Below are 27,158 nucleotides of genomic sequence, written 5' to 3'. Positions count from 1 at the left end.
CCCATAAATGTTGTAGCCATGAATTCGTGTTGCCCTGTTCATTAAAACTCCAAAGCCTCAGATGTAATCTTACAAAAATAATGTGATTTTGTTGTAGAGTCCCACGGTCAAAAACCTTTCTTACAACAGTCAGACTTTGATGATTTAAAAAAGTCTTGTTTTAAAACAAGTTGCATCTAAGTCATTTACTACTTTCCACGTAAAAATTAATATGAGAAGTTCCTAGTATGGTCTCTAACTTGATACTTCGGTTGTTATAACACTTCATCTGTCAGCTGAGAACTCTGACTTGTGAATTCTTTGGCTCTAACACTATATTACAACTTCCTTTAGTTTGTAAGCAAACCTTTCTGCGCACATCTGATTTTAAAACGTGCAAAGCTGATTTGGAAAGAGACCGTCATCCATCGTTTGGCCACTAATACTGATCTTCCCAAGGTGAAGGTGGAATCCACCTTCATGATCAGGTGTCCGGTGTCTGCTCACCGCCCCTCACACCCTCTCACCCCCCAACCCCTCACCCCCGCTCACCGCCCTTCATCCCCCCTCACCACCTCACCCCGCTCACCGCCCCTCACCCCCCCCACAGCCCCCACCCCCGCTCACCGCCCCTCACCCCCGCTCACTCCCGCCTCACAGTCCCTCACCCCCCCACCCCCGCTCACCGCCCCTCACACCCTCTCACCCCCCCACAACCCCTCACCCCCGCTCACCGCCCCTCACCCCCTCTCACAGTCTCTCACCCCCCCCTCACCACCCCTCACCGCCCCTCACCCCTGCTCACTCCCCACCCCCCGCTCACCGTCCCTCACCGCCGCTCACCACCCCCCCGGGACCCCGGCAGGCCCCCCCACAGCCCCAGTTCCACAGGCAGGGCAAGGCACCGAAGTTCCCACACCCGGACACCCGGGTCCACGACCCGCGGAGCCCCTCCCCTCCAGGTCCCAACAAGCCCGCACCCCGAAGAGACCCACTACTGCAGTCCGAAGCCCTTCGGGAGCCGGGCAGGAACTCCGCGTCCTCGCAGGGGCAGAGATGGGTCAGGTCACCCGGCCGGACCGCCGAGTCCCACCTGGGCCGCCCGCCCGCCTCACGGCCCGAGAGGTGCCCGCTCCGGCACCCGGCCCCGCCCCCGTCGCCCTGGTGACGAGCCGCCGCGGCTCCGCGCCCACTGCCCGGCGTCAGGTCCGCCAGAGGCCAAAGGCCTTCCGTTTCCGGGTCTCGCCTCACGTCCGGGTCTCGCCTCACGTCCGGGTCTCGCCTCACTTCCGGGCGCCGCCTCACTTCCGGGCGCCGCCTCACTTCCGGTTGCTGCGGCGCGGCGGCGGCCCGGCAGCGGCACCGATGTCCCAGACGCGGCGCCCGGCGGGGAGCGGGGGTGAGTAGGGCCGGGGCTCCCCCGCCGCACAGCCGCCCCTCCGCTCGGCCCCGCCCTCCGCGCCCCTTCCGCCGCTGTCCCCCCTCCCCCACCCTTCCCCGCGGCCTCCCCGCCCCCCCCCGCAGCGCTCCGGCCCCTCCTCCCCCCTCGCCTCCCCGCACCGCTGCGCTCTCCCCTCCCTCCTCCCCTCCCTTCCCTCTGCACCTTCCGCCTCTGCCCTCCCCCCGCAGCGCTCCCTGTCTCTCCCCCCTCCTCCCCTGCACCTCCCCAGGGGACCGCCCCTGAGCCCCGCCCTGCCCCGCCCGCCGCGCTGAGGGTGCCCTCTGGTCCTCCGGCAGCGCGACCGCAAGGAGGCAGGTGACCGGCCGGCGTCGGGCATGGCCGCTGCCTGGAAGTGCGCGCTGCTGGTCCTGCTGGCCTCGCAGGTGGTGTCCTCGCTGAGCTCGGGGGACGAGGACGAAGTCCCCGAAGACTGGGTCCTCCTGCACGTGGTGCAGGGCCAGATAGGAGCCGGGAACTACAGCTACTTACGGCTCAACCACGAGGGGAAGATCGTCCTGAGGATGCAGAGCCTGAAGGGCGACGCGGACCTGTACGTGTCGGACACCACGCTGCACCCCAGCTTCGACGACTACGAGCTGCAGTCGGTCACGTGCGGCCCGGACGTGGTGGCCATCCCCGCGCACTTCCAGCGGCCCGTGGGCATCGGCATCTACGGGCACCCGTCCCACCACGAGAGCGAGTTCGAGATGAAGGTGTACTACGACCGGAGGCTCGAGCCGAGCCCGTTCTCCGAGGTCGCCGCCTCCGAGGCCCGGGACGTGGCTCACAGGCAGGCGCAGGCCCCGGAGGACGCGTCCCAGGAGGAGGAGTCCGTGCTCTGGACCATAGTGATTAGCGTCCTCAAGCTGGTCCTGGAGATTCTGTTCTGACGCCCTGGCGCGCCCTGGAGCCTCCTCCCTGAGTCTGCGAGCCCCGCTACGACCCAGCTACGTTCTCTGGTGGAAATTGTGGCTTCTGATTGAGGGATGGAAAATAAAGCCATACGCTTGCGTTACCTCATACACCCCAGAAGGAGGGAAAGCAGCAAGAACGATGTTAGGATTTTCTCAGAGGTCAAAATTCCTGTGAAAGGAATGCGCACAATAAAATGTTTAAACTCCGGTTGATAGCTTGTCAGGTGACTGAAACAGGGCAGTAGCCTAGGAATATAGAAGATAAATCAAAACAGAGCAGCATCAGATGAAAGGGCTGGTAGCTAGAATTGTGTTCTCCCTAGAGTTTCTGAATGAAGTTACAATGTGTTTAGGACTTTGAAGCTGCTGCTGAAATCAAGCCTGAAACGTACGTTTTTGCGCTTTTGTGTGGCTGCGGGGCTAAAGCGCTGGGCCTGCCTCCAGGTGGAGTGGGCGCCCCTGTCCAGACAGGAAACCCAGCTGCACCAACTCTCATCAGATCGTTTGTATTTATCATCCTGGGCTACCTATTAGTTAAAATTCTTCCATCATTAAATAACTGTTATGCTGCCAGTGGTAGGCCAGAGACCATATAGATTAGGAAAATTTCATGCAACTACTATTCACTTTCTGGTCAATGAAGGAATAGTTGAGTATTTCGATTACGTTGCCTAATATTTCCACTGAATTTCGGAATAGAGCCAAAGTACTAAAGATTTTTAAAAAACTTTTGGAAAATGAACTATTATTTCTCTAAAATTGGTTTCGAAGGTAAAAGTAGCTTATAATAAATAAAGTAGCAGATTTTAAGCACATAGTTAATTTCAGAAATCTTTTATTGGCATAAAATTGAGAATGTAAATAAATTGGCACCAAATATTTCATTTAAATCCATATTACAATATTGGGGTCAAAAAGCTATTTTATCTTATCCCTCTTTGCTGTTTTTCCCCCTTCTGCCCACTTTCCTGGGAGTTGGGGGGGCTCGCTGACAACAGTCACAAATCCAGCGACCTAGGAGAAAAATTGTTAGTTAATATACTATGAAATTTAATTCTTTAGGACTGAATTTTAAACCCATTTGGCTCTCCTTTAGCTATCACTAGTAATTTCTCTGTGGATTTGTGTTGTGAAGGGCACTTAGTTCTAATTTAAGGAGAAAAATAAACTCCCTTGAAATCATCAGTGTAATCAATACCATGTGAAATTCAATGCAAGTGGAGGGGGCAGGAGGCAATTGTGTGTAATGATGGGGACCTTTGAAAACTACCATCCTTTCTATAACCCAAACACTATCATACTTTGAGTTCGATAATACAAATCCTAATATAAAACTTGTTACAGAGTTTGGCTCACTTTCAGCCGTTTCCCTGCTGCTCAGTGGAAAGTGCTAGTCTAAACGTCCTCCCGAGGCCGGTGTACCAGACTCAGCACTTTAAACTTATCACTGATAAACTGCACCAAGTACTCCATCTGAGTTACTACAGAACTTCAAGTTGCCTGCTTCTTAATGATTCCCAGGAAACTTAGTTCTAGGCATACATTTTATAAAGTATTATACAGTGTTAACTATGCAAATAAGTTCTAAATTTACACAATTATGTGTAATATTTTAGTCCAATTACTGTGATTTATTCGACTCTGTGTTCATTCCAAAGTTATCTGAAATTGTCATGCTGTCTCATTTTATAGAAATCTGGTTTAATATTTATAAAGGCATAGCAGTCATTTTGTTAAGTTTCTGAATAGATGACATAAAAATAAAATCAAGGCTTTGAAACAAACTGATGCTCTTGCTTTAGTTCTTTCAGTAGAAAGACATGAGTTCTCTATGTATTAAGCTGTACCTCTAACACTTACATCCCACTTGTGATTCAGTTGGGTTACCTAGGGATGAAAAGCAGGTGGACATTTTCTGGGTAATCACAGCTCTGGTCACTTCTTGTGAACAGAAGGATCTTTATGGAGTTTATGTGAGCCTTTAAGAAAAAAAGGCTGGGAGAGTCCCTTCACTCAGAGATAATGTTCCTCCTTTTTTTCAGTCTTTACCTGATGGAATAGCACCAAGGCCCACACAAAAAGTATGATAACCTCTGTCACACACATCACAGAACATCATTTCTTCTTCGTGGTGGGGCTGTCCACATATAATGCAAGTTTTACACTCCATACATTGCCATGGGTAGGTCTTAATCATAGAAACAAGCTCCATTGTCATATCCAGGCAAGAAGGATGGCCTAAACCAAAACCAGCATTAGTATTTCACATAAGAATTTTGAACTTACTATGGCATAATCAAATGCTAATTTGCTTCGGGAGTTCTTGAGAATGGCTACAATGTTTAATCACCAAAGAAATGACCATACAAAGTAGAGAATACACGGGCTGCTTTTCTATGCCTCATAGGTCACCCTATATATTTGATGATTCTTTGACTCAGGTCTAGCTGACAACTAGAAATCCTGGTTTCTGAAGCAACAAATAGGGTGGTTAAAATGTTAAGAAGACATGTCAGTACTTACCACTGTTATCACACTGGGAGCAGTGTATAAGTGATTCAGCCTTCCCTTTCTTGTTGGACTCCTTACCCTTCAGACAAATTCCACATAGAGCATTTGGAATGACCTTTGGCTGGAAGGGTAGAAGAGGGCTATAAATTCATGCCAGAAGAACTTACTGTGGGTTCATAAGGAATTGTAACTGCCTTATCTTTACTTTTGGTATCTTGCTAATGAGGACCTTTTGGAAAGACCTAACTTGAGAGCCAGCTTTCAAATACAATGGCCTACTGGCTAAAGCCTTAGATGTGGTTTTAAAATTTTGTCAACAGCATGATCTCATGTTAGGATTACATGTGGCATTCTACACTGCCGACGTGCACAGTAAGATCTGTATAATGAACTGGAAGGGCAGGCTACAATGTCAAATTGCACTTTTAACTGGAAGAGAAAAATCCAGGTACCGAATGACCATTACCTAGAAGTCTGGCTTACACAATGGAAGGCTCCATGTTAAGCAGCTTATATACTAATTTTGTTTAAAACCTGATTATTTTACAAAGTTGTAAAATTAGATCTATAAAATCTAAGTCACAAAACCAATATTTTAACAGTTTTAGTTGAAAGAGGTCTCATCCATACATTGTCATGTGCATAAATGTTTCTGGAAACCAAGCTATGATTATTCCCTTAGCATATCTAAGAATAAAAAAGCCTATGCTTAGGGGAAAAGCATTCAGTATAAGACACAAAACATAAAAAGAAGAAAAAGTAAGTTTTCAGACACGCAAAAAAAAAAAGCTATCACTTAAAAAAGTTACAATACCCTCATATTCTTGAGTACCGTTTGTTTTTTAGGTTAAAGATTTGCTCAATCAAATGAAAGTATTTGGGATTTAAAAAAACATCAACACATGGAAAAGGAAGAAAAGATTCATGGCGCCTACAATCAGGGGAGGGAGAATGTACACATCATGGTTTTGACCATCATAAAATGGTGTTCGTGCTACTTGAATACCTAAGTAACGGTGGCAGAAAAAGAAGGGCAGGCATGGGCCAAGTAGGAGCTGGGCCGGGGGCATGTGTGTATACATAAACTAGGGGGGAGAGTATCTTCAACAGGATTCTTGTATTTGTTTTATTCCAACCCAGCCAAGTATATCTTCTATTTCTCTCTCCTAAGCTACTAAACCAAAAGAGGAGCCTAAAGGAAACTCCAACTTTGTATACAGCATTCCAGCTTTGAAATGTCTCACTGCCACCTTCAAAACCTGCTAGGCCTAAACAATTTGTTCTTAATTATTTAAATTCTTTATGTCTTGTCTTTCTTTGCAAAAGATGACAGAGGCATTCAAAAATAATTTTTGGCTTATTTATTTAAAAAAAAAGTCAACCTTATACATAAATATAATAAAAACAATAACTCTAAACAATCACAAATGTCTCTACAAAATAATAAATACCATGGAAGTTAAAACATACATATAAAACTTTACCGTGAGCTATTCTACATCTCCTGTATGTGTATCTGTATACCCTGCTCCCCCAACAAAAGGATAGTGTCACATGCTCACACCATGTGCAGTGTGCAGTTACCCTCCGTTGTTGCTGCTACATTCTAAGCAGGAGGTTCTCGCTGTGTCTCCTACACCTAAATACGAAATAGCTAGACGTATACTTCTATGATGCAAGTTCTGACCCGGTGACGTCCACATCTGTAACTGCCATCATATACAGCAGAAAACTACCTCTCAATAGACCAAAATAAGAGCTCTCTTTTGGTTATGGCACCTGCACCGAATGTAAAAGATATACTTATTTAATACTTGTAGTTGAAGTTAGATACTGACATACCAAGTATTCGAACATCTTTCACTAAAGTCAGGGAAGTAACTACACAGTATTAAATTCTAAAAGAACTCCTCACAGGAGATCCTTTACAAAAGTCAAAAAGGAACAAAACACAAGGCTAGTCATTCACATTCTAGAGCAATTCAAGTTCTACAGCCATTAAAATATACATTCAACACCTATGATAAAAAGGAACACCAAGAAAATTCTAGGTTTACTTCTAAGCTTCACATAATATTTTGTTAAATCACTTAAAATTTTTCTTACCCAATAGTCTTCATCTTGATGAAAAGAGGGAATGACAGGGGTGGAGAATGGAGGGAGGGAGGGGGAGAGGGAGGGAGGTAGGGAGGGAGAGAGGGAGAGAGAGAGAGAGAGAGAGCTTTGTAGCATTTTCTATGGCAATTCTTTGTTCACTGAAGCACTCTGAGCTCTCTGAGAAGCACCCTGCTCAAACCCAGGACTGCCAGCTGGGAAGCTAGTCTGGGAAGGAGACTCCTCTGATGGAGGAGGAAGGGAGCAGTGCACAGAACTCCCACAAAGATGACAGAACAGAACCCTACATCTGACAGAGACAGTTCTACCTCTAGTAACTGCAACAACATCCAAGTTTCACTATTGACAAGAAAATTGAAATTCTCCTCCTAATGGTTCTCAGCATCTCAAATAGAAGGCTCACAATACACTGACTTTCCTGTGTGAAAAATAACCAAAGATAAGTGAGACTTTCACGGTAGCACTAATATAGTATAGATTTTAATTATAAACTTGTCACATAGGCCTGAATCCTAACAATTATGCTTTAATTGCAGGTTAATGTAACCTAAACAATACTGTCCTACAAATTAAGGGCAAGCACTAGTGAATCTTACTAAGCAAGACATCAGATACATCATTTTTCTTAACTCCAACATATCTATATATATGACCTTCAGCTTGAAGTACCCTAATATTTAGGCACATCTTGGCTTATTAATATTTTTCATAGAGAGGTTACTTTTAATAAGCATGTTCACATTAATGTATTAAGTCTAGGTACTGGTTGTTCCAAACTTTGAAATACCTGAAACATTTTTAGGTACTAAAAATGTTCACAGAAATTATAAAATGTGTATTTTGCATATTACACTCCCTTAAGTAATATCAATTGAGATTAATCTATAGGATTTCTTCTCTATTAAATCAATGATACTGTGGAGCAATTCTTCATTTTCAGCCTCTATAAAAACATCTACTTCAACATTCTCTCCTCCGAACGCACGATGAATCCAGGCTTATTGTGAAAGATCTCCTCAATGCTGACTGACAGAGTACTTTGAGCTGCCACCCCCATTTGAAGACCAGCAACACACTCTGCAGCACACATACCAGGCTAACTTTCTAAGATTTAATCTTTGGAGTTCATTTGCTTTCAATTATAAGCATTAATTAAATCTTTCATTTTAAAACTTAAGTAAGCTACATATGTAAAAACAACTATAAAAAATCACATAGCTGCAGCCTACTGAAGCCATCCTTGGAAAGCCAACCCTTGCCGAAAGAAGCTTAAGATTTGCTTGTCATAGGCTGAAAAAATATGCTTTTTAAAAATTGATTATGTAAAAGCATTTTCAAATTAAATATGGATTAAATACACTAATAACACTAATTCGTTAAGTTGCTTTGTTTACTACAGGAAAAGAAAGGTAAGTGGACTGCTAGAAGGGTCCGTCTGGGGAAGGGAAGTTGGCTGGCAGCCCGCATGCACCTGTTCTTCTAGATCGTCCACCGCCATCCCAATCGTGACACACGATAAGATGTTTAAAAAGTCCACTCGGCAAAACTACTCGATCACCTTACTCTAAAACATTCCTTCAAACACCTTCATAACCACAGTAAGAATCATACTCGTATACATTCCAGACCATAGGAATGGTCCATTTTACTATTACTATCCAGAACATAAAAGTGTACAGCTGATTCACTCCTTGTAGGACACTCCTATCCCCCACGTGGGGATAAGGCTACTCACCTCTCACCAAGCCCTCTGAAGGGGAAAGGACTGCAGGAGGAGCAGTAACAATACTGCTGAGAGCACACTATCTTGCTCTGAGAGCATCCAGACCAGAAGTTAACAAGTACACGTACGTAAGCCAAACTACATCACTAAATAATGCTTAAATCCTGGTTGTAGAATTAGAGAGGCTATTTGCTGAGGTTAGGCTAAAAATCACCACAGTGTAAATAACAGGTTTTACTATTTTCGGTTACAGAATTAGCTAGATTTGGCAAATGGATCAAATAATCTTTAGATTAAACCCAGTTCTTTCTCCAGGAGAGGAAGCTTATTCCAAGAGTCTCTCCACCCTTACTTTACAGCTTAGCATGCTCAGCTATACTAAATACTAGGATATTTTAAATGTCAGATAATTATGATCTTTACTCCAAGGAAACAAAGGATAAAGTTCTGTCTATGAAATAAATTTTTAAAAACCCATACTTGCCTGGTTATTGTTTAAAAGACAAAAAGATTTTCTTATAAATTGTACATATACAGAAAACAGAAGCTGAACCATAGGCAAAAGTGACAGAAAAGCCACCAGGAAAATAAAGCAAAAAAGAAGGAAGCTGACAGAGGGCACACGCCACAGAAGAGCAGCTAGTCAAGTGCAGCAGGCAGAGCTCCGCAACTCTGAAAGTCAAAGTTAAACTATGTCGGGGAGAGAGGCTGGTCAGGGAAGAAGCGGAGTCAGGGGCTTTTTTCTTCTACCTTGTACCCAGGGACTGACTTGGACAGTACAGAACGTTTGGAAGCATCTTTTCTTGGAGTAGCAGCTTTGTCCTTGGATCTCTGTCTTCCCTGGAATGGCTCCTCCTGGCCGTCGGGAAGGCCTTCTCCTTCAGACACGTTGCCGGAGGAGCTGTCCTGGAGGTCAAAAGCACACACAGATTCCTTGGAATAGACACAGACTGAGAGTGACTTTGCATGCTACAGCAAGGATTTTGTTTAAGTTTTGAAGTTCCATCAAAGTAAAAATTAAAAAATAACTATAAATATAAAAAAAAGTTTTCTAGTGCAAACTGAAAGAAGTCATGTTAAAAATCACCTACCTGTCTCAAAATACCATGGACTTTCTTCAGAGAGTTAGAACAAATTATTTTAAGATTTGTGTGGAATCAGAAAAGACCCCGAATAGCCAGGGGAATATTAAAAAAGAAAACCTTAGCTGGGGGCATCACAATGCCAGATTTCAGGTTGTATTACAAAGCTGTGGTCATCAAGACAGTGTGGTACTGGCACAAAAACAGACACATAGATCAATGGAACAGAATAGAGAACCCAGAAGTGGACCCTGAAATGTACGGCCATCTAATATTCGATAAAGGAGGAAAGACTATCCATTGGAAGAAAGACAGTCTCTTCAATAAATGGTGCTGGGAAAATTGGACATCCACATGCAGAAGAATGAAACTGGACCACTCTCTTTCACCATACACAAAGATAAACTCAAAATGGATGAGAGATCTAAATGTGAGACAAGATTCCATCAAAATCCTAGAGGAGAACACAGGCAACACCCTTTTTGAACTTGGCCACAGTAACTTCTTGCAAGATACATCCACGAAGGCAAAAGAAACAAAAGCAAAAATGAACTATTGGGACTTCATCAAGATAAGAAGCTTTTGCACAGCAAAGGATACAGTCAACAAAACTAAAAGACAACCTACAGAATGGGAGAAGATATTTGCAAATGACATATCAGATAAAGGGCTAGTTTCCAAAATCTATAAAGAACTTATTAAACTCAACACCAAAGAAACAAACAATCCAATCATGAAATGGGCAAAAGACATGAAGAGAAATCTCACAGAGGAAGACATGGACATGGCCAACATGCACATGAGAAAATGCTCTGCATCACTTGCCATCAGGGAAATACAAATCAAAACCACAATGAGATACCACCTCACACCAGTGAGAATGGGGAAAATTAACAAGGCAGGAAACAACAAATGTTGGAGAGGATGCGGAGAAAAGGGAACCCTCTTACACTGTTGGTGGGAATGTGAACTGGTGCAGCCACTCTGGAAAACTGTGTGGAGGTTCCTCAAAGAGTTAAAAATAGACCTGCCCTACGACCCAGCAATTGCACTGTTGGGGATTTACCCCAAAGATTCAGATGCAATGAAACGTCGGGACACCTGCACCCCGATGTTTCTATCAGCAATGGCCACAATAGCCAAAGTGTGGAAGGAGCCTCGGTGTCCATCGAAAGATGAATGGATAAAGAAGATGTGGTTTATGTATACAATGGAATATTACTCAGCAATTAGAAACGACAAATACCCACCATTTGCTTCAACGTGGATGGAACTGGAGGGTATTATGCTGAGTGAAATAAGTCAATCGGAGAAGGACAAACAGTGTATGTTCTCATTCATTTGGGGAATATGAATAATAGTGAAAGGGAATATAAAGGAAGGGAAAAGAAATGTTGGGAAATATCAGGAAGGGAGACAGAACATAAAGACTCCTAACTCGGGGAAACGAACTAGGGGTGGTGGAAGGGGAGGAGGGCGGGTGTTGGAGGGGAATGGGTGACGGGCACTGAGGTGGACACTTGACGGGATGAGCACTGGGTGTTTTTCTGTATGTTGGTAAATTAAACACCAATAAAAGTTAATTAATAAAAAAAAAAAAAAAAAATCACCTACCTGTCTTAGAAATATGACAGCACAAAGCTGATTCCATTTATACCAGCAAGTACCTTAAGCCATTGTTTTCTGACTTAACATGAACAGAACTGTCTGCTTCAACTGCTACTACTCCAAGACAGCTTCGACACCATTTGCCGTGTCACAAGGGGGCATTATTTGTTTCGTAAAAAGTTGTTTAAAAACTAAATGGTCGGGATCCCTGGGTGGCGCAGCGGTTTGGCGCCTGCCTTTGGCCCGGGGCGCGATCCTGGAGACCCGGGATCGAGTCCCACATCAGGCTCCCAGGGCATGGAGCCTGCTTCTCCCTCTGCCTGTGTCTCTGCCTCTCTCTCTTTCTCTCTGTGACTATCATAAATAAATAAACAAAAAATAAAAAATAAAAAAATAAAAACTAAATGGTCTTTTTGAACTTGGACACAGCAACTTCTTGCAAGATACATCCATGAAGGCAAAAGAAACAAAAGCAAAAATGAACTATTGGGACTTCATCAAGATAAGAAGCTTTCCCACCGCAAAACAAAGTCAACAAAACTACAAGACAACCTACAGAATGGGAGAAGATATTTGCAAATGACGTATCAGATAAAGGGCTAGTTTCCAAGATCTATAAAGAACTTATTAAACTCAACAGCAAAGAAACAAACAATCCAATCCTGAAATGGGCAAAAGACACGAACAGAAATCTCACAGAGGAAGACATAGACATGGCCAACAAGCACATGAGAAGATGCTCCGCGTCACTTGCAATCAGGGAAATACAAATCAAAACCACCGTGAGATCCCACCTCACACCAGTGAGAATGGGGAAAATTAACAAGGCAGGAAACCACAAATGCTGGAGAGGATGCGGAGAAAGGGGAACCCTCCTGCAGTGTTGGTGGGAATGTGACCTGGTGCAGCCACTCTGGAAACTGTGTGGAGGTTCCTCAAAGAGTTAAAAATAGACCTGCCCTAGGACCCAGCAATTGCACTGCTGGGGATTTACAAGAGAAAAGATAGAGATGCAGTGAAACGCCGGGACACCTGCACCCCGATGTTTCCAGCAGCAATGTCCACAGTAGCCAAACTGTGGAAGGAGCCTCGGTGTCCATCGAAAGATGATGGATAGAGAAGATGTGGTCTATGTGTACAATGGAATATTCCTCAGCCAGTAGAAACAACAAATCCCCCATTTGCTTCAACGTGGATGGACCTGGAGGGTATGATGCTGAGTGAAGTAAGTCAATCGGAGAAGGACAAACATTATATGGTCTCATTCATTTGGGGAATATAAAAAATAGTGAAAGGGAATAAAGGGGAAAGGAGAAAAAAATGAGTGGGAAATATCAGAAAGGGAAACAGAACATGAGAGACTCCTAACTCTGGGAAACGAACTGGGGGTGGTGGTAGAAGGGGAGGTGGGCAGGGGGTGGGGGTGACTGGGTGACAGGCACTGAGGGGGGTACTTGACGGGATGAGCAGTGGGTGTTATTCTTTATGTTGGCAAATTGAACAACAATAAAAAATAAATTAAAAAAAAAAACAAAACCTAAATGGTCTTAAGTAACTGTGGGTATTGGGCAGCCCGGGTGGCTCAGCGGTTTAGCACTGCCTTCAGCCCAGGGTGTGATCCTGGAGACCCGGGATCGAGTCCCACATCGGGCTCCCTGCATGAAGCCTGCTTCTCCCTCTGCCTGTGTCTCTGCCTCTCTCTCTGTTTCTCATGAATAAATAAAATCTTAAAAAAAAAAAAAAAAAAAAAGGGCAGCCCGCGTGGCTCAGTGGTTTAGCACAGCTTTCAGTCCAGGGCATGATCCCGGAGACCTGGGATCAAGTCCCACGTCAGGCTCCCTGCTTGGAGACTGCTTCTCCCTCTGCCTCTCTCTCTCTCTCTCTCTCTCTCTCTCTCTCTGTCTCTATGAATAAATAAATAAAATCTTTAAGAAAAAAATATTTTAAAAAAAAGTAACTATGGGTATTTTTACTGAGTGATAAATATCATTTAAGAAGTTCTTCATGCACTCACTTGTACTCCCATGTAAGCGCCAATATCGTCAAGCCTTTATGACAGTATCTGACGTGTTTTAAATGTCGAAATTTAGGAGCTCAACATCTGATCATTTAATACTTCATTTGTTTTTTTTTTAATATTTCATTTGTTAATTTTAAATTTTCTAATTAAAATTAAAATGCTATATATTCATATAAATTATGAAAATTATAAATCAAAATATTTGGTTATCTGTAACTACGATAAATATCCTGAGAACTACTGGAAACATGAATGCATGTCTACATACAAAAAACCCAGATTCACACATTCACACGTTCACACGTTTACACATACCCTATCAATTCATATCCCTCATTTTTTTTTAAAAAAAAACACAAAACTGGTGGGGCACCTGGATATCTTAGTCTGTTAAGCATCTGACTCTTGGTTTCAGCTCAGGTCCTGATCTCAGGGTCGGGGATGGAGCCACAGTGTCCGGCTCTGCTCAGCAGGGAGTCGGCTGGAGATTCTCTCCCTCTGCCGGTCCCCTACTCCTCTAAATTAAATAATCTTTAAATATGTTCTTGAAAAAAAAACCACACACACACAAAACTGGATTATGCTGTGTGTATGCATGTGTTTTTTAATGGTTTAAAGCATTATGTGGGGCAGCCCAGTGGCTCAGCAGTGGAGCACCTGCCTTCAGCCCAGGGCGTGACCCTGGGGTCCTGGGATCGAGTCCCACATCAGGCTCCCTTCATGGAGCCTGCTTCTCCCTCTGCCTGTGTCTCTGCCTCTCTTTCTGTCTCTCATAAATAAATAAATAAAATCTTAAAAAAAAAAGCATTATGTGGATTTTATCACATCATAGATATTCTTTGTGGATTTTATCACATCATCAGATATTCTTTGTTTTTTTTTTTTAAGATTTTATTTATTTATTTATTCATGATAGACATAGAGAGAGAGAGAGAGAGGCAGAGACACAGGCAGAGGGAGATGCAGGCTCCATGCCGGGAGCCCGACACGGGACTCGTTTCCGGGACTCCAGGATTGGGCTCTGGGCCAAAGGCAGGCACTAAACCGCTGAGCCACCCAGGGATCCCCTAGATATTCTTTGAACTTCATTTCTATCATGTAATAGATCACCTACTGTGGACATTAAACTTTTTTTTTTTATATATTTTATTTATTTATTCATTGAGAGAGAGAGAGAGAGAGAGGCAGAGACACAGGCAGAGGGAGAAGCAGGCTCTGCATAGGGAGCCCGATGTGGGACCAGATCCCGAGACTCCAGGGCCATGCCCTGGGCCGAAGGCAGGCACCAAACCGATGAGCCATCCAGGGATCCCCTGTGGACATTAAACTTATTCCTAATTTCCATTATAAAAAATACTGTTAACACTCCAATGGCAGGACACCTGGGTGGCTCAGTGTTTGGGTGTCTGCCTTTGGCTCAGGTCGTGATCCTGGAGTCCTGGGATCGAGTTCCGTGTCCCGCGTCGGGCACCCCCAAGGAGCCTGCTTCTCCCTCTGCCTATGTCTCTGCCTCTCTCTGTATATCTCATGAATAAATAAATAAAATCTTTAAAAAGAAAACCAAAAACTCCAATGGCCATTTTTTTCCTAATTAAATTTTGTCCTTCAGATAAATTCTATTAGTGCATTTGCTAGGTCAAATTCTGTGCAAGTTAAAAATCTTGGTATATGCTGTTAAATGCTCTCCTGGAATGTTGGGTTACTTTTTACTTCTACAGGCAGAGTGAGGGAAAAGTCAACTATAACATCATGCCCACACCACAGCTCCCCTTTTACCAATAAAAAAAGGAGCAAAGTGGTACCATCACTTTAATACTTGAATAGCATCTTATTTTATGTAACATGTACCATTAAATAGGTTTTACAAGTTGTTGGGGACAAAAAAATAAACTGCCCATTTAATAGTAGCACATTCTCAGGTTCAGGTTGGCTATAAGTACGTTTAAAAATGGCCAATTGCTAAATACATTATGCTAGATGAAATAAAAATCCTCTAGCAACATGTTTTTGCTCTCCTTCCCTTCCACAGAGCACACCAACTCTCCCAGTCATGCAACTAAAGTTTGCAAAAAAAAAAAGAAAAAGGCATGCAAGAAAATGTACCTAATAATAGCACAACATACCAGTCACCTTCACATTTTCCTATAGGAAATCTAAATTACTAATTAAGCAATAGGAACACATGTTAATGTGCTCCCGAAACTAAGCCAGTTCAATAGGATTGCAAACTAATGTCCATGACCTTTCATAACCTATTTGTGATAACTTTAAGGACAACTTTAAATACAAAACTTACCAAAGGCTACCCACAGCCTGTCTGCATCAATGCACATAATAAATAATTGTCTCAATGAAAGCGCTCAGGAAATTATATGCAACTGTCCTTTTTCAAAAAGGGTGGTGGTACAATTTTAATTCTACATTCTGGGAAAAAATTAGCAAAAACTCAAGGGGAAGGAGACAGCTCCTAGTAAAGATCAATGTTCCTACCGAAGTGCCTTTATGTTTCCGTTTCTCGTCGCCTCGACCATCCTCAGCATCATCAGAATCCCCGTCGCTGTCAAGGGCTGGGAGCTCAGGATCCAGAGGGGGCTCATAAAGCGCGGTGTTTAATGGCAGATACCGCAGCTCATCTGGTGAGTATCTGAGGATCAGAGAGATGACTGTCACTTGTCTTTTTACGATTAATACGAATGATCTAATTTGTGAGCTTTAAAGGTAGCCTTAACCTCCTCAATTAACCCCAAATACTTTTGGAAAATGACCACAAATGTAACAAATAAGTTTTCATTTTGTATCAAGTAAGGAAAATAAATGAGAAGCCTAAATGTTTTTTACACCAGGCTAAGAGTGTATCATATGCATTGATTATTATCAAAAAGAGGAAGTCTCCCTCCTTTATCTTCAACCCAAAATAGAAAAAAAAGTCAGCAGACTAAGGTAGAACTGTGGCAATTCACGACTGTGCACAAAACCCATGCCTCCTGATCACTCCCACCCTCCCTTCACCCCGTATCACTGCTTGTGGGTCCCCTGTGGACTGCAAGACGATGCGTCCACCTCACAGGTGGATGTGATGATGACATCAGTCAACACACATGATGCACAGCAGTGGGTGGTACATGACATTAAGAAATTTTTTTTAGGATCCCTGGGTGGCGCAGCGGTTTGGCGCCTGCCTTTGGCCCAGGGCGCGATCCTGGAGACCCGGGATCGAATCCCACGTCGGGCTCCCGGTGCATGGAGCCTGCTTCTCCCTCTGCCTGTGTCTCTGCCTGCCTCTCTCTCTCTCTCTCTCTGACTATCGTAAATAAATACAAATTAAAAAAAAAAAAATTTTTTTTAAAAACTTGTGATGCATGTACTCTAACAAATGTAATCATCACTTTTAATAATTTGCTGACCCCAAAGCAAAATTAAGATCTGCTACCCATGATTTAAATTGGACTTTCAAATAGTATGATCCTATAGTCTATTTTAAACACTGTTCTCAAAATAAAAATAAAAAAATAAAAAAATAAAAATTAAAAAAAAATAAACACTGTTCTCTAAAGACCAGTCTCTATCCTCAAGAACATAAAGCTTAAAGGTGAGAGTTTTCAAACAAAAAGACCCTGTTAGCCTTATTTTCAGTTACACCCAGGTTGGGAATGAGAGAGAAGCAGCCATCTCGTGACAGAGTGGAAGCAGCAGCCAGGCCAGGGCAGTGACGTGGCCGGCACAACCAGGTGGCCCAGCCCGCCCTGCAGCCATTCTGCTTCCTCCTTGACATCCTCTGCAGACTGAGCCAGTGCTTCCCGGTCGGCAGGTCTGGGGTTGTGCCCGAGAGTCTGCACTCCCAATCAGCTTTCAAATGACACGGGTGCTGCTGGGCCATGAAGCACAATGTAAGGACCGAAGCGCTGGTCCACCTGCATCTACCATGGACACACGAACAGGTGTGGGCAGGGAGATGGGCAGCTCCAGCTTTGTTGGCAGATGTTTACATTCTGGCTGAAGGGTGTTCTTCACTGATGAACCACAGAAAACAGGATACTGGCCCAGATCTCACACAACATCTCAAGGTGGTACACACAGAGCTCAACTCTTTGGAGGCAAGTACACAAGACTCTGCAGTCCCCCAGCAGCACCCAATAACAATGGTAATAAAACCAATGGATACCTTTTGTAGTATTCCTGGAACTGTCCGGGGATGAGGGCCACTGGGTAAGAACTGACCTTGGTTCGCTCAGTTGGTAACACTTTGTACTTCCCCTGAGGCACCTGGATGACCTGGGTTGACGTGAAGAGAAATACGTAAGTGATTCTATGCTGGGAATTCAGGTCCTAGGAACACAATCCTTCCTGTTCTCCACCATGCTCCTTCCCACAAAAGGCTAAAAACACAGGAGACATTAGGAACTAAAACCTAAGGGTACAGTGGGGACGTTTCTAGCCATACAGGTGAAGTTTATCTGGCCCTTCACCACAGCCAGCACTTCTGAGGGAAAGGTAGCCTGACTTCTGCTCACCACTGGCAAGAGCAGCAGGAGCTGAGCAACACATACAACGTCCTCATCTATGAAATGAGAACAATACTAGTTTCAACCTCACATGGCAACTGTGAGAATTAAGTGAATTAATATGAAAAAATTTCTTAAAACGACCCTTGGGACAAGCAGCCACTATAATATACACCTATTAGTCTCATTCAGGAGAAATGTCAACCACAGAGCAAAAGACACCACCCTCACATATATACACACACACACACAGAAGTGAACAGGGCGTTACTAGCACATCATTAAAAATTATATCCTAAATCCTGGAGCAGGAAAGGACACATCGCCGGTACAAAAAAACAAAAACAAAAAACAAAACAAAAAAAACACACCACAATGGCTAAATAAAATAAAGGAGATACTGAGCACTCTACCATGACAAGCAATTAAGTGAGGTTCGGGAACTAATAAAGTTAAGCAATCCTACGTGTGTCTGCAAGTCAAAATAAGCTCTTCTTTCTTCCATACGTTCCCGGTTTAAGTTGCTGTTAAATTCAGCTGCTTTTTTGGCAGCTTTCTTAATATACTCAGGCACTTTGCTGGCTTCAACTTTCTGAGTATTCTGTTGTTGCATTTGCTGAAATAAAAATATTACAGTTGGAAGTCACATGTAACTTTACAAAATGTCATTCTCCCCAAACCAAATAAAAGATGCTAGTCACCTCAATACTTACAGAATACTCTTTATAATGATCTGTAATTCGCTGACGTTCTTTTTCTTGTAAAATAACAGAATATTCAGCATGTTTGGCCGGATATTCTTTTATCATTAAATCAATCACTTCATCACTACGCAATGCTGTTAAACCTATTTCAGACAAAAGAAAAAAATAGTAAAAAGCTCTTTTAAGGCTAAGTGGACGAAACTACTTATCGAAATTTGCTTTTCCTCCAAACTACTCTACATTTAGAGATCCCTGGGTCTAGCACCTGTCTTCGACTCAGGGCATGACCCCGTGGTCCCAGGATCGAGTCCCGCATCGGGTTCCCTGCATGGAGCCTGCTTCTCCCTCTGCCTGTGTCTCTGCCTCTCTCTCTGTCTCTCTCATGAATAAATAAATAAAATCTTAAAAAAAAAAAAACCACAAACCACTGTACATTTAAAGTTTTCTAGTAGTCAAAGGAAAATATATTAGAAAATAATAAAAAACAATATTCATAATATAAGTCAAACAACTTTTCAAAAAGCTCATAAAATTTGCAAAGGAAAATAAATCAATCTTTCAACCAAATTTTTTTTTAAGATTCAATGTACTATAACATATATCCCTTTATTAAAAACAATGGCTAAATAATGATGCATACTAACTATAGGCAGTTGAGACATAAGGATTATTCTTAATCTAATATCCTTAGTTAAGTATATTAGAAGAAAAAAAGAGCTTTTCAATATGTTGCAGTAGTCTTCAAATTCAATATGCCAGAAATATTAGAGTCCATTCAAATTCCAACAAAAGCATCAGCACACACATACAAGTCATACAGCCATTTTCAAAACTCAGAGCATCAGAACACCCATGGTTTTATGTTAAAAAATAGCCGAGCTGCATTAAAATGTTCATGAAAGAAAAACTGCAAAGCATGTAAATAATCATACAGAACTAAAAATAGAGCAAAATGTGCTGTTTAATAAAGACCAACACTTTTAAAAACTACTAATACAAACAAAAACAAAAACAAAAACCTACTAATACCAATTTTGCACACACACACATGCTGAGACTTCTGTGAAATATTATAAAAGGCCATTCTCTTATGTATTTTGTTTTAAAGATTTTATTTATGCATGAGAGACAGAGAGAGAGAAGGGCAGAGACACAGGCAGAGGGAGAAGCAGGCTCCATGCAGGGAGCCCGACATGGGACTCGATCCCAGGACTCCAGGGTCACGGCCTGAGCCGAAGGCAGAAGCTCAAGGCTGGGTCACCCAGATGTCCCTCTTTTGTACTTTTTTAAGATTTATTCAAGATATATATACATACATATATATATATAGAGAGAGAGAGAGAGGATCCACAAGCAGGGGGAGGGGCAGAGGAAGAAGCCGGCTCCTCGCTGAGCAAGAAGCCCCATGCAGGTTTCAACCCCAGGACCCTGGGATCAGGACCCGAGGTGCAGGAAGATGCTTTACCGACAGAGCCACACAGGTGCCTGTTTGTATTTTTTTTTTTTTTTGCCTGTTTTGTATTTTAACAAAAACCAGAAGTAAACAATTTAGCCCTTAAATAATTCGATTTATCTTATTCATTTTGTAAAGTACTTCAAGAAAAAGGACAAATTCCCTTCCAACATCACCTCATCAACGTCTGTTCAAGCCCCCATTACCTAGAGTGCACTGTGTCTCCGTGATGACGTTTAGCTCCCGCAGGTAGAGTTTCTCCTTATGGGACAAATCTCGTCGCTCTAAATCTCCAAAAAAAAGAACAAAAGACTATTAAAAATAGTCTTTTACATTTGTAACATTATGCATTTGTAAAACTTTCAAAAACTTAAGATTTTTAAAAAGTTTAAACTCTTCATGGATTCAAAAAAGTACTGCATGTTACATATTCCACAGATTATTAAAAGAGACCACGCAATCTTACAAAGTCAAGGAATAAGCTAAATTAAAGTCGAAAACAGAATAACCCAAAGCAAGAATAACTTAGTTGCACAGACAGCTTTTCTCCAATGCAGACGTGGCCCCATGTAGCTGTCCCCGTCGCTTAGGTCAGGGAGCAACGGTAAGGAATGGGACCCCTCTGCATACGGCCATAACATATGACTGTTTCTAAAACTTTCCCCAGGAAATTCACCTTCCTCATTTTGCTTTTTTAAGTCCGTTTTTAAGGCATAAGAGCAAACAGAGTGGAGAGAGATGTTGGGTGAGAGCAGAAAGGAAAATCAGCCAGCAGGAGAATATACAGTTTATTAAAAATGATCTATACTCAAATACTCAGAAGTTGAGAACCTATCAAAAAGAATTACTATTAGTTAAAAGTTAGACTTAATCTGTTACATAAACTAAGACTTAATACCTGGATATTTCCGTTTAAAGGAGGTCACACCCAAATATTCACTGACTTGTTCTTGAAGCATATAGTATTCTCCTGTTTCATCAGGTGGCCATTTGTACTCTATCAAATTTTCTGCTGGATAGTAGCTAAAGCTAAGCACAAAAATATGTATTATGCCTTAAATGTGGCTTGTATTAAGTTTTAACCATTTTTATTTTAAGGATTTATTTTTGAGGGGTTTTATTTTTAAGAATTTTGTAGAACTACTTGATTTAAATTCTCAGTCTTCTGACTCTGCCATACAAACAACTTCCCAATTGTCCAAGAACACCCAAAAACAGGCAGAGGGAAAGGAAGCAAGGGTGTGCGATACCAAACAAAACAGTAGCAGGAACACGTGCACACAACCCAAAGAACCAAGACTCACAACTGTCCGCAGTAAAGGAATCCGGTAGTGTATGAGATCTAGAAGGCCAGAACAGGGTGGGGATATCCTTTCTGAATCCCCTCTCTTGGGCTTCACGCGCATACACACTAGTTCATCCGCCCGAGGTACCAACTCACTTCCCATCTGCTGTTCAATGAGTCAAAACAGCTAAGAAAGCAGAACTTCAAAAACCTGTTTCTCATTGAGCTGAACTACAAACCACAGTTATTTGTTCTCACAGACTCCCCAAGGCCAGAGTAGAGAACAGACCTAGTCTGATGGAGCCAGTGTACTGCCGACCAATCCCAATCCTGAGAAGCTGACTACGCATTTCTGGACCTGGACAATTCAACCTCTAAATCTCATCAGTGGACAGCACAGGCAAGAACGTGACATTACTTAATATGTCCAGTTAAAAATAACAACCAAAAAGAGTTTTCTCAAAAACAGTGGTGGGAAATTAGATAGATATCCCAAAGCGAAAATATGAAGTTGGACCCTCACTTCCTATCACATTCAAAAATAGATCAACAACCTCAATGCAAGAACCAAACCAGAAAAGTCTTAGAAAACACAGGAGTAACTCTTCAGGATCTCAGATTTGGCAACCGTAGACATGACACCAAAAGCATGAGCAACAAAAGAAAAACAGGTTATTTGAATTTCAACAAAATTAAAAATTTTGTTTACCAAAGGACTCTATCAATCAGATACTTTTACTCTATCAGAGTAAAAAGGCAACCCACAGAATAGGAAGAAAATATGGCAAATCCTGTACTTTAAGTGGTTAATAAGTAGAATGCATACAAAAACTCCTACAACTCAGAAACAACACCCAACTTAAAAATGGCGAAAACACTTGAAGAGACATTTCCCCCAGAGATTCACAAATAAGTCTGACAAGATGGTCAACACATCACTAGTCATTATGGAAAGTCAAATCGAAAGGACAGTGAGATGCCACCTCACACCCCTTAGGACGGCTCTTACCAAAAAGACTGGGGCACAAGCACCAGGGAAGGACATGACCCAGTGGACACCGTGTCCCACTGGCAGGAAAGGAAACCGCCGCAACTGTGGCGGAAGGTCCTCAAAGTGCGACACGCAGAGTCCTGTCGGATCCAGCTGCTACTCTCCGAGGGACACACCCAAAGGAACTGAAACCAGGGACTGACCAGACATCCACACACCTACGTCACCGCAACCCTGTGCCCAACAGCCTAAAGCGGGAAACAACCCGGGCCCGTCCCCAGAGGGAAGGACATACGAGAGCTGCTCTGTCCCCCCCACGGAGCACAGTTCAGCCCTGAAGAGAAATTCTGACACACGCTACAACATGGATGAGCTTTCAAGGAATCATGTGGAAAGAGGCCAGACATGGAAGGGCAAATACTGTAGGACTCCACCTACATGAGGTGCCCTACGTCACACGGAGAGGGGGACAGGGGCTGCCAGCCGTGGGGAAGGAGGGAATTGGCAACTGTCACTGCTTCATGGCTAAGACCTTTCCACACAGTAGTGAAGTGTTCCGGAAGGGTGCAGGTGGCAGCTGAAGTGCCGGGGAGGAGGGAGGTATCGCAGAGGAGAGAAATGTACCACAACTACTATTAAGCAATAAAATGACAGTACCCAAGATCTTGACTTGAAGTCTCACAACTCCTAGAGCTATCTCCTGAGCCCATTCGCCTCCTTTTGGATGGTTGGGTCCCATCATTTGAATTATCTTCATTATCATCCTATACATTCAAAAAATTCAAAACATAAGAAGAGAAACAATAAAAAATAAGAACGATTATGTATCTTCCCAGACTTGCTACAAGGCTCCACTTAAAGGTTCTTTAATGACAAATGATTATACAAATGTTAACTTTCTATTATAACTAAGAAGGGCCAAGATTTTGGCACGGCAAGACCTGAAAAAAAAAATCTAAAAAAAATTAAAAAGTGATCTTTTGTACAATCAAAATAAGAAAAATCATAATTAACCTGTAAATGTAAATCTACTTTTCCTTTCTTAGCAACTGCACTTAAAATGCCATGTACTTTAAAAACAAACATGTAAAATTGCTGTTAACAGTCTTAATATTAAAGCAAACTCTCCAACCCAGTTAGGAAAAAAATGTGTAGATCATTTCATGTTTAACTCAACTGCTAGGGAGTTGATGGGACTATTCTAAAGGAGTCCTATATACTTCTCTTTCCATGAAAAAAGAAAATACAAAGACTAAAAACAGGTTACCAACCCTGTTAGTTTTTTTCTTACATTGCAAAAATCCAGCAAAAATATTCCCTAGTAAGAGTCATCAATTGATACAGCGAGAGACGTGCATCCCCACCAAAAGAGGAACGGCTTAAGCAGTTTTAGGTGACATTATCTGTGGTGAGGCATTAATACCAAGACTCTAGTTGGGCCATTCCATTCAGAACATAAGTGAGCCATCAGATGTTAGCAAACTGATTTATTCACATTACTAGCTAACGCTTAATGACCATAAGGCGTACGAAAATAACTAAAACAAAAAAAAATCAATTAAATGTAGATTTGTAAGATGAATACAATTTTGTTAATAGCATTAGGTCTTCTTGCTACATGTTAAAACGAACCCGATCCAGCAGAGTACAAGGCTGGCCTGGCACCGTCCTGGGCGCTGGCCTCCACCAGCTGAGCCTGTGCTCTCTGAGCCGCCTCCTCTTCGTAACACTGAGGCCATAACGCGGCCTCATGACGTGGCTAATACAAGGATTAAAGGAGTTAAACACGCGGGAAGCGCTCAGCAGGGCCTAGCGGGTCATGAAGTGTCCTATAAAAGTTGACCCGTGACGACAACCAGAAAGTCTCAAACGGCTCCGCTGCTAGGAACTGACTCCGATTCTTTCTCAAATAGTGTGTGTGTGTGTGTGTGTGGCATGTTGTCCTTTTTAGCTCCTGTATAATAATCAAAAAACTGCCTATTCCCATTAAGAAAGGCAACCAGGTAGGAGATGGAGAAGAGAATAAAGGTTATTCTCCAAAAATGTGCATTTAACAGTAAGAATCAGAATGGAGACAATACGGTCTCGAGAATAACTCCCTTTAATAAGCAAATTCAGGTATTACGGTTTTGTTTCGGGTTTTGTTTGTTTTTTGGTTTTTGCTGTTTTACTCACGACTAAGCATTTTAAGGACTTTTAGGTATATTTAAGTATATTTCCTTTGCTTTAAAAGTTGAAATACCCCCAAAAAAGGTAACGTGCAAAGTCCTGAGAAAAGTCGCTGGGACGAGGGCGGGGGCCGCACAGGTGCGCGGGGGGCCGTCCCGCCGCGGCCACAGGTGGGCTCCCGCCGCAGGTGCGACCCCGCGACCCCGCGCTCGCTTCCGGGGCCCCCGGGCCCAAGCCCCGACTGCCCGCACGCGGCCGCTCCCCCCGCGCAGCCGCCCCCGCCGCCCCGGGACCCAGTTTCCAACTAAGTTCCCGGGGCTGCGGGGCGGCAACGCGGGGTCCCGGCCGCCCCGGGGTCACCCCCGCCCCGCCCCGTCCCGCCCCGGTCTCCCCGCCGCCGCCGCGAGGCGCGCTCCGAACCCCCGCGGCCGCCCCAGGGCCCGGGCCTCGGCGGCCGCGGCCTCCGCTCCCCCCGCGGGAGCCCCGCCCCGCCCCGCCCGGCCCCGCTCCTCACCTTCGGGGACGGCGCTCCGGGGGTGGCCGGGTCGCTGTCGCACGGCCGCGGGGACAGCGCCGCCCCGGGCCCGGCCGCCGCCGCCATCAGCCCGAGCGCCCCGCGCCGCCGCCGCCGCCGTCGCCGCCGCCTCGTCCCGGCCGCCGCCGCCGCCGCCGCCGCCGCCGCGCGGGCCGCCCGCCGCCCGGGCCCCGCCCCCTCCGCCCGCCCGCCGCCCGGGGGCCGGCCCCTGCCTCCGCGCGCCCCGCGGCCCGCCAGCGCCGCCGCCACCGCCATGGCTGCCGCCAGCGCGCCTCCCGGGCGCCGCGGCTCAGGGGGCGGAAGGAGGCCGCCGGCCGCCCGCGCGCGTCAGCCCCGCCGCCCGCCCCGCTGCGGCGCCGGCCCCCGGCCTCGGCGCGCCCCGCGCCCCGAGCCCCCGCCCCGCCCCGCCGCGGGCCCTCAGCCGCCCGGCCCTCAGCCCCGCCCGCCCGGCCCTCAGCCGCCCGGCCCTCAGCCCCGCCGCCCGGCCCTCAGCCCCGCCGCCGGCCCTCAGCCCCGCCGCCCGGCCCTCAGCCCCGCCGCCGGCCCTCAGCCGCCCGGCCCTCAGCCCCGCCGCCCGGCCTCAGCCCCGCCGCCGGCCCTCAGCCGCCCGGCCCTCAGCCCCGCCGCCGGCCCTCAGCCCGCCGCCCGGCCCTCAGCCCCGCCGCCGGCCCTCAGCCGCCCGGCCCTCAGCCCCGCCGCCGGCCCTCAGCCGCCCGGCCCTCAGCCCCCGCCACCCGGCCCTCAGCCCCGCCGCCCGCCACCCGGCCCTCAGCCGCTCCCGCCCCGCCGCCCGGCCCCGCGCCCCGCGCCGTCCTCCGGCCGCCGCCGCCGCCACCCCACCTCCCGGCCCGCCGCAGCCCGGCGCGCTCCGCGGCCCCACCTCCCGCCGTCCCTCAGCCCCCAGCCCCGCCCCGGCCCGCCGCCACTTGGCGCGCTCGCAGCCGCCCCCTCCCCGCGCCCCCGGCCCGGCCCCGCCGCGCGTCAGCCCTCTCCTCCCACCGCGCCCGCGCCGCCCCGCCCCCGCCCCGGGGTCCCCGCCGCCCCCTCCCCCGCCCCTCCCCAAGCCCCGGGCCCCCGCCCCCTTCTCCCGAGGGTCTCCGCCGACACGCCCTCCGTCCAGGGCCCGCCCCCCGCCCGGGGGTCCCCGCGTCCCGGCGCCGCCCGGAGCGCCCTGCGGCGGGGGCTTGTCGCGGCGCCGGCCCATTCCCTCGCGCTCGGCCGGGCCCCCGCCCCTCGGGCGCCTTTGTTCTCCGCGGCTCCCGAGCCACCTGCCGGGGAGCGAGCGCGCGCCGACGACGCCCCGGGCTCCCCCGGGAGGTTGGGGCGGGGCACCCCGCCGCCCGCCGCCCGACGGTGTGACCGGGCTGGGAGCAGCCCGCGCGCGGGGAATGTGCGCGGAACGTGCTCCGTGCGGCCGCCCGCGACCCCCCGGGAGGCGGCCCCGGGCTGCACGGCGCGGGCGGCCAGTCCCCGCTCCTCACCGCCAGGGGCGCAGGACGACGGTCGCCCGAGCGGGACCCGACCTGAGGGCACGAGTTTTATTGGAGCTGGACTCGTAGTCCTCGTTCCCAGGCTGCACCCCACGCGTGAGGAGGGGCCTTCGAAGACCCGGCCCCTCGCTGCGACAGGAGGGCGCGGCCCGACGTGACCTCTGGCCCCGAGATGGGGGCGCGGGGCCTGGCCTCACGGCGGGCCGCGCGCCTTCCCTTGCGTTGCTCTTGCTTACGCTCAGCCCGCGAACGTTCGCCTGGACGGGACGGCGACAGCAAGGGACACTCCCCCTCGCAGCAGCTCAGAAACGCCGCGGCGGGAGACTCGCCCGGGCGCCTGCCGCCTCCGCTTTCGCTCACCTCCGTGAGCCCGGCCGCCGTTTCCCTACTCACGGGAGGAAACGGCCTGAGTCCGCCAAAAGGAAACCAACAAGATTCTCTTAACCGACCGGGCCCCGCGCAGATTCCCTGGACGAGTTTCCCACCGAGCACACGCACGTGCTCTCCACGAGGCTGACTGTGACGCATGTGCGGTGACCGAACACACGGCCACTCGTTCCGGGCTACTCCCCCTGCGCAGGCCGTCTCCGGGCCGGACACAAGTTTAAGACTCTTCGTTCCAAGCCAACAGACACT

The 27,158-nt window shown here is 46.4% G+C and overlaps 2 protein-coding genes across 4 annotated transcripts; one reads left to right on the top strand and one right to left on the bottom strand.

Annotated features, from left to right (window-relative positions):
- Positions 1 to 1,252: 1,252 nt before the first annotated feature.
- On the top strand, positions 1,253 to 4,118 carry C1H6orf120 (chromosome 1 C6orf120 homolog). Its single transcript, XM_041756318.1, has 2 exons — positions 1,253 to 1,378; positions 1,717 to 4,118. The coding sequence occupies exon 2, from the start codon at positions 1,756 to 1,758 to the stop codon at positions 2,308 to 2,310; it is 555 nt and encodes a 184-aa protein (XP_041612252.1). The 5' UTR covers positions 1,253 to 1,378; positions 1,717 to 1,755; the 3' UTR covers positions 2,311 to 4,118.
- Positions 3,153 to 25,163, bottom strand: PHF10 (PHD finger protein 10). Of its 3 annotated transcripts, none has more exons than XM_041756245.1 (12): positions 25,012 to 25,163; positions 22,986 to 23,092; positions 20,951 to 21,081; positions 20,259 to 20,342; positions 18,609 to 18,742; positions 18,362 to 18,511; positions 17,556 to 17,665; positions 15,884 to 16,037; positions 9,434 to 9,589; positions 4,858 to 4,966; positions 4,384 to 4,572; positions 3,153 to 3,348 (listed from the first exon to the last, which is right to left on the bottom strand). In XM_041756245.1, the coding sequence occupies exons 1-12, from the start codon at positions 25,096 to 25,098 to the stop codon at positions 3,263 to 3,265; spliced, it is 1,497 nt and encodes a 498-aa protein (XP_041612179.1). In that variant the 5' UTR covers positions 25,099 to 25,163; the 3' UTR covers positions 3,153 to 3,262. The 3 variants fall into 3 exon arrangements, with proteins under 3 accessions (XP_041612179.1, XP_041612188.1, XP_041612196.1); XM_041756254.1 differs by having other exon boundaries at positions 20,259 to 20,336; XM_041756262.1 differs by lacking the exon at positions 20,951 to 21,081 and having other exon boundaries at positions 20,259 to 20,336; positions 25,012 to 25,147.
- Between the last annotated feature and the right edge of the window lie 1,995 nt (positions 25,164 to 27,158).

This window comes from Vulpes lagopus, chromosome 1 (assembly GCF_018345385.1).
Source record: "Vulpes lagopus strain Blue_001 chromosome 1, ASM1834538v1, whole genome shotgun sequence".
NCBI lineage: Eukaryota > Metazoa > Chordata > Mammalia > Carnivora > Canidae > Vulpes > Vulpes lagopus.
Note: the sequence above shows the minus strand (reverse complement) of the source record. Positions and strands in the feature narration are given on the sequence as shown.

What these genes read in the sequence shown, in the direction of transcription:
- C1H6orf120 (XM_041756318.1), top strand. Translation starts at nt 1,756, where the DNA reads ATGGCCGCTGCCTGGAAGTGCGCGCTGCTGGTCCTGCTGGCCTCGCAG.
- PHF10 (XM_041756245.1), bottom strand. Translation starts at nt 25,098, where the DNA reads ATGGCGGCGGCGGCCGGGCCCGGGGCGGCGCTGTCCCCGCGGCCGTGC. An exon ending in ACTTCAAGTCAAGATCTTGG is followed by an intron (nt 21,082 to 22,985) that starts GTACTGTCATTT and finishes TTTTGTGCTTAG; the next exon opens with CTTTAGCTACTATCCAGCAG. An exon ending in CCTTGGTGCTATTCCATCAG is followed by an intron (nt 3,349 to 4,383) that starts GTAAAGACTGAA and finishes TTTTTCTCCTAG; the next exon opens with GTCGCTGGATTTGTGACTGT.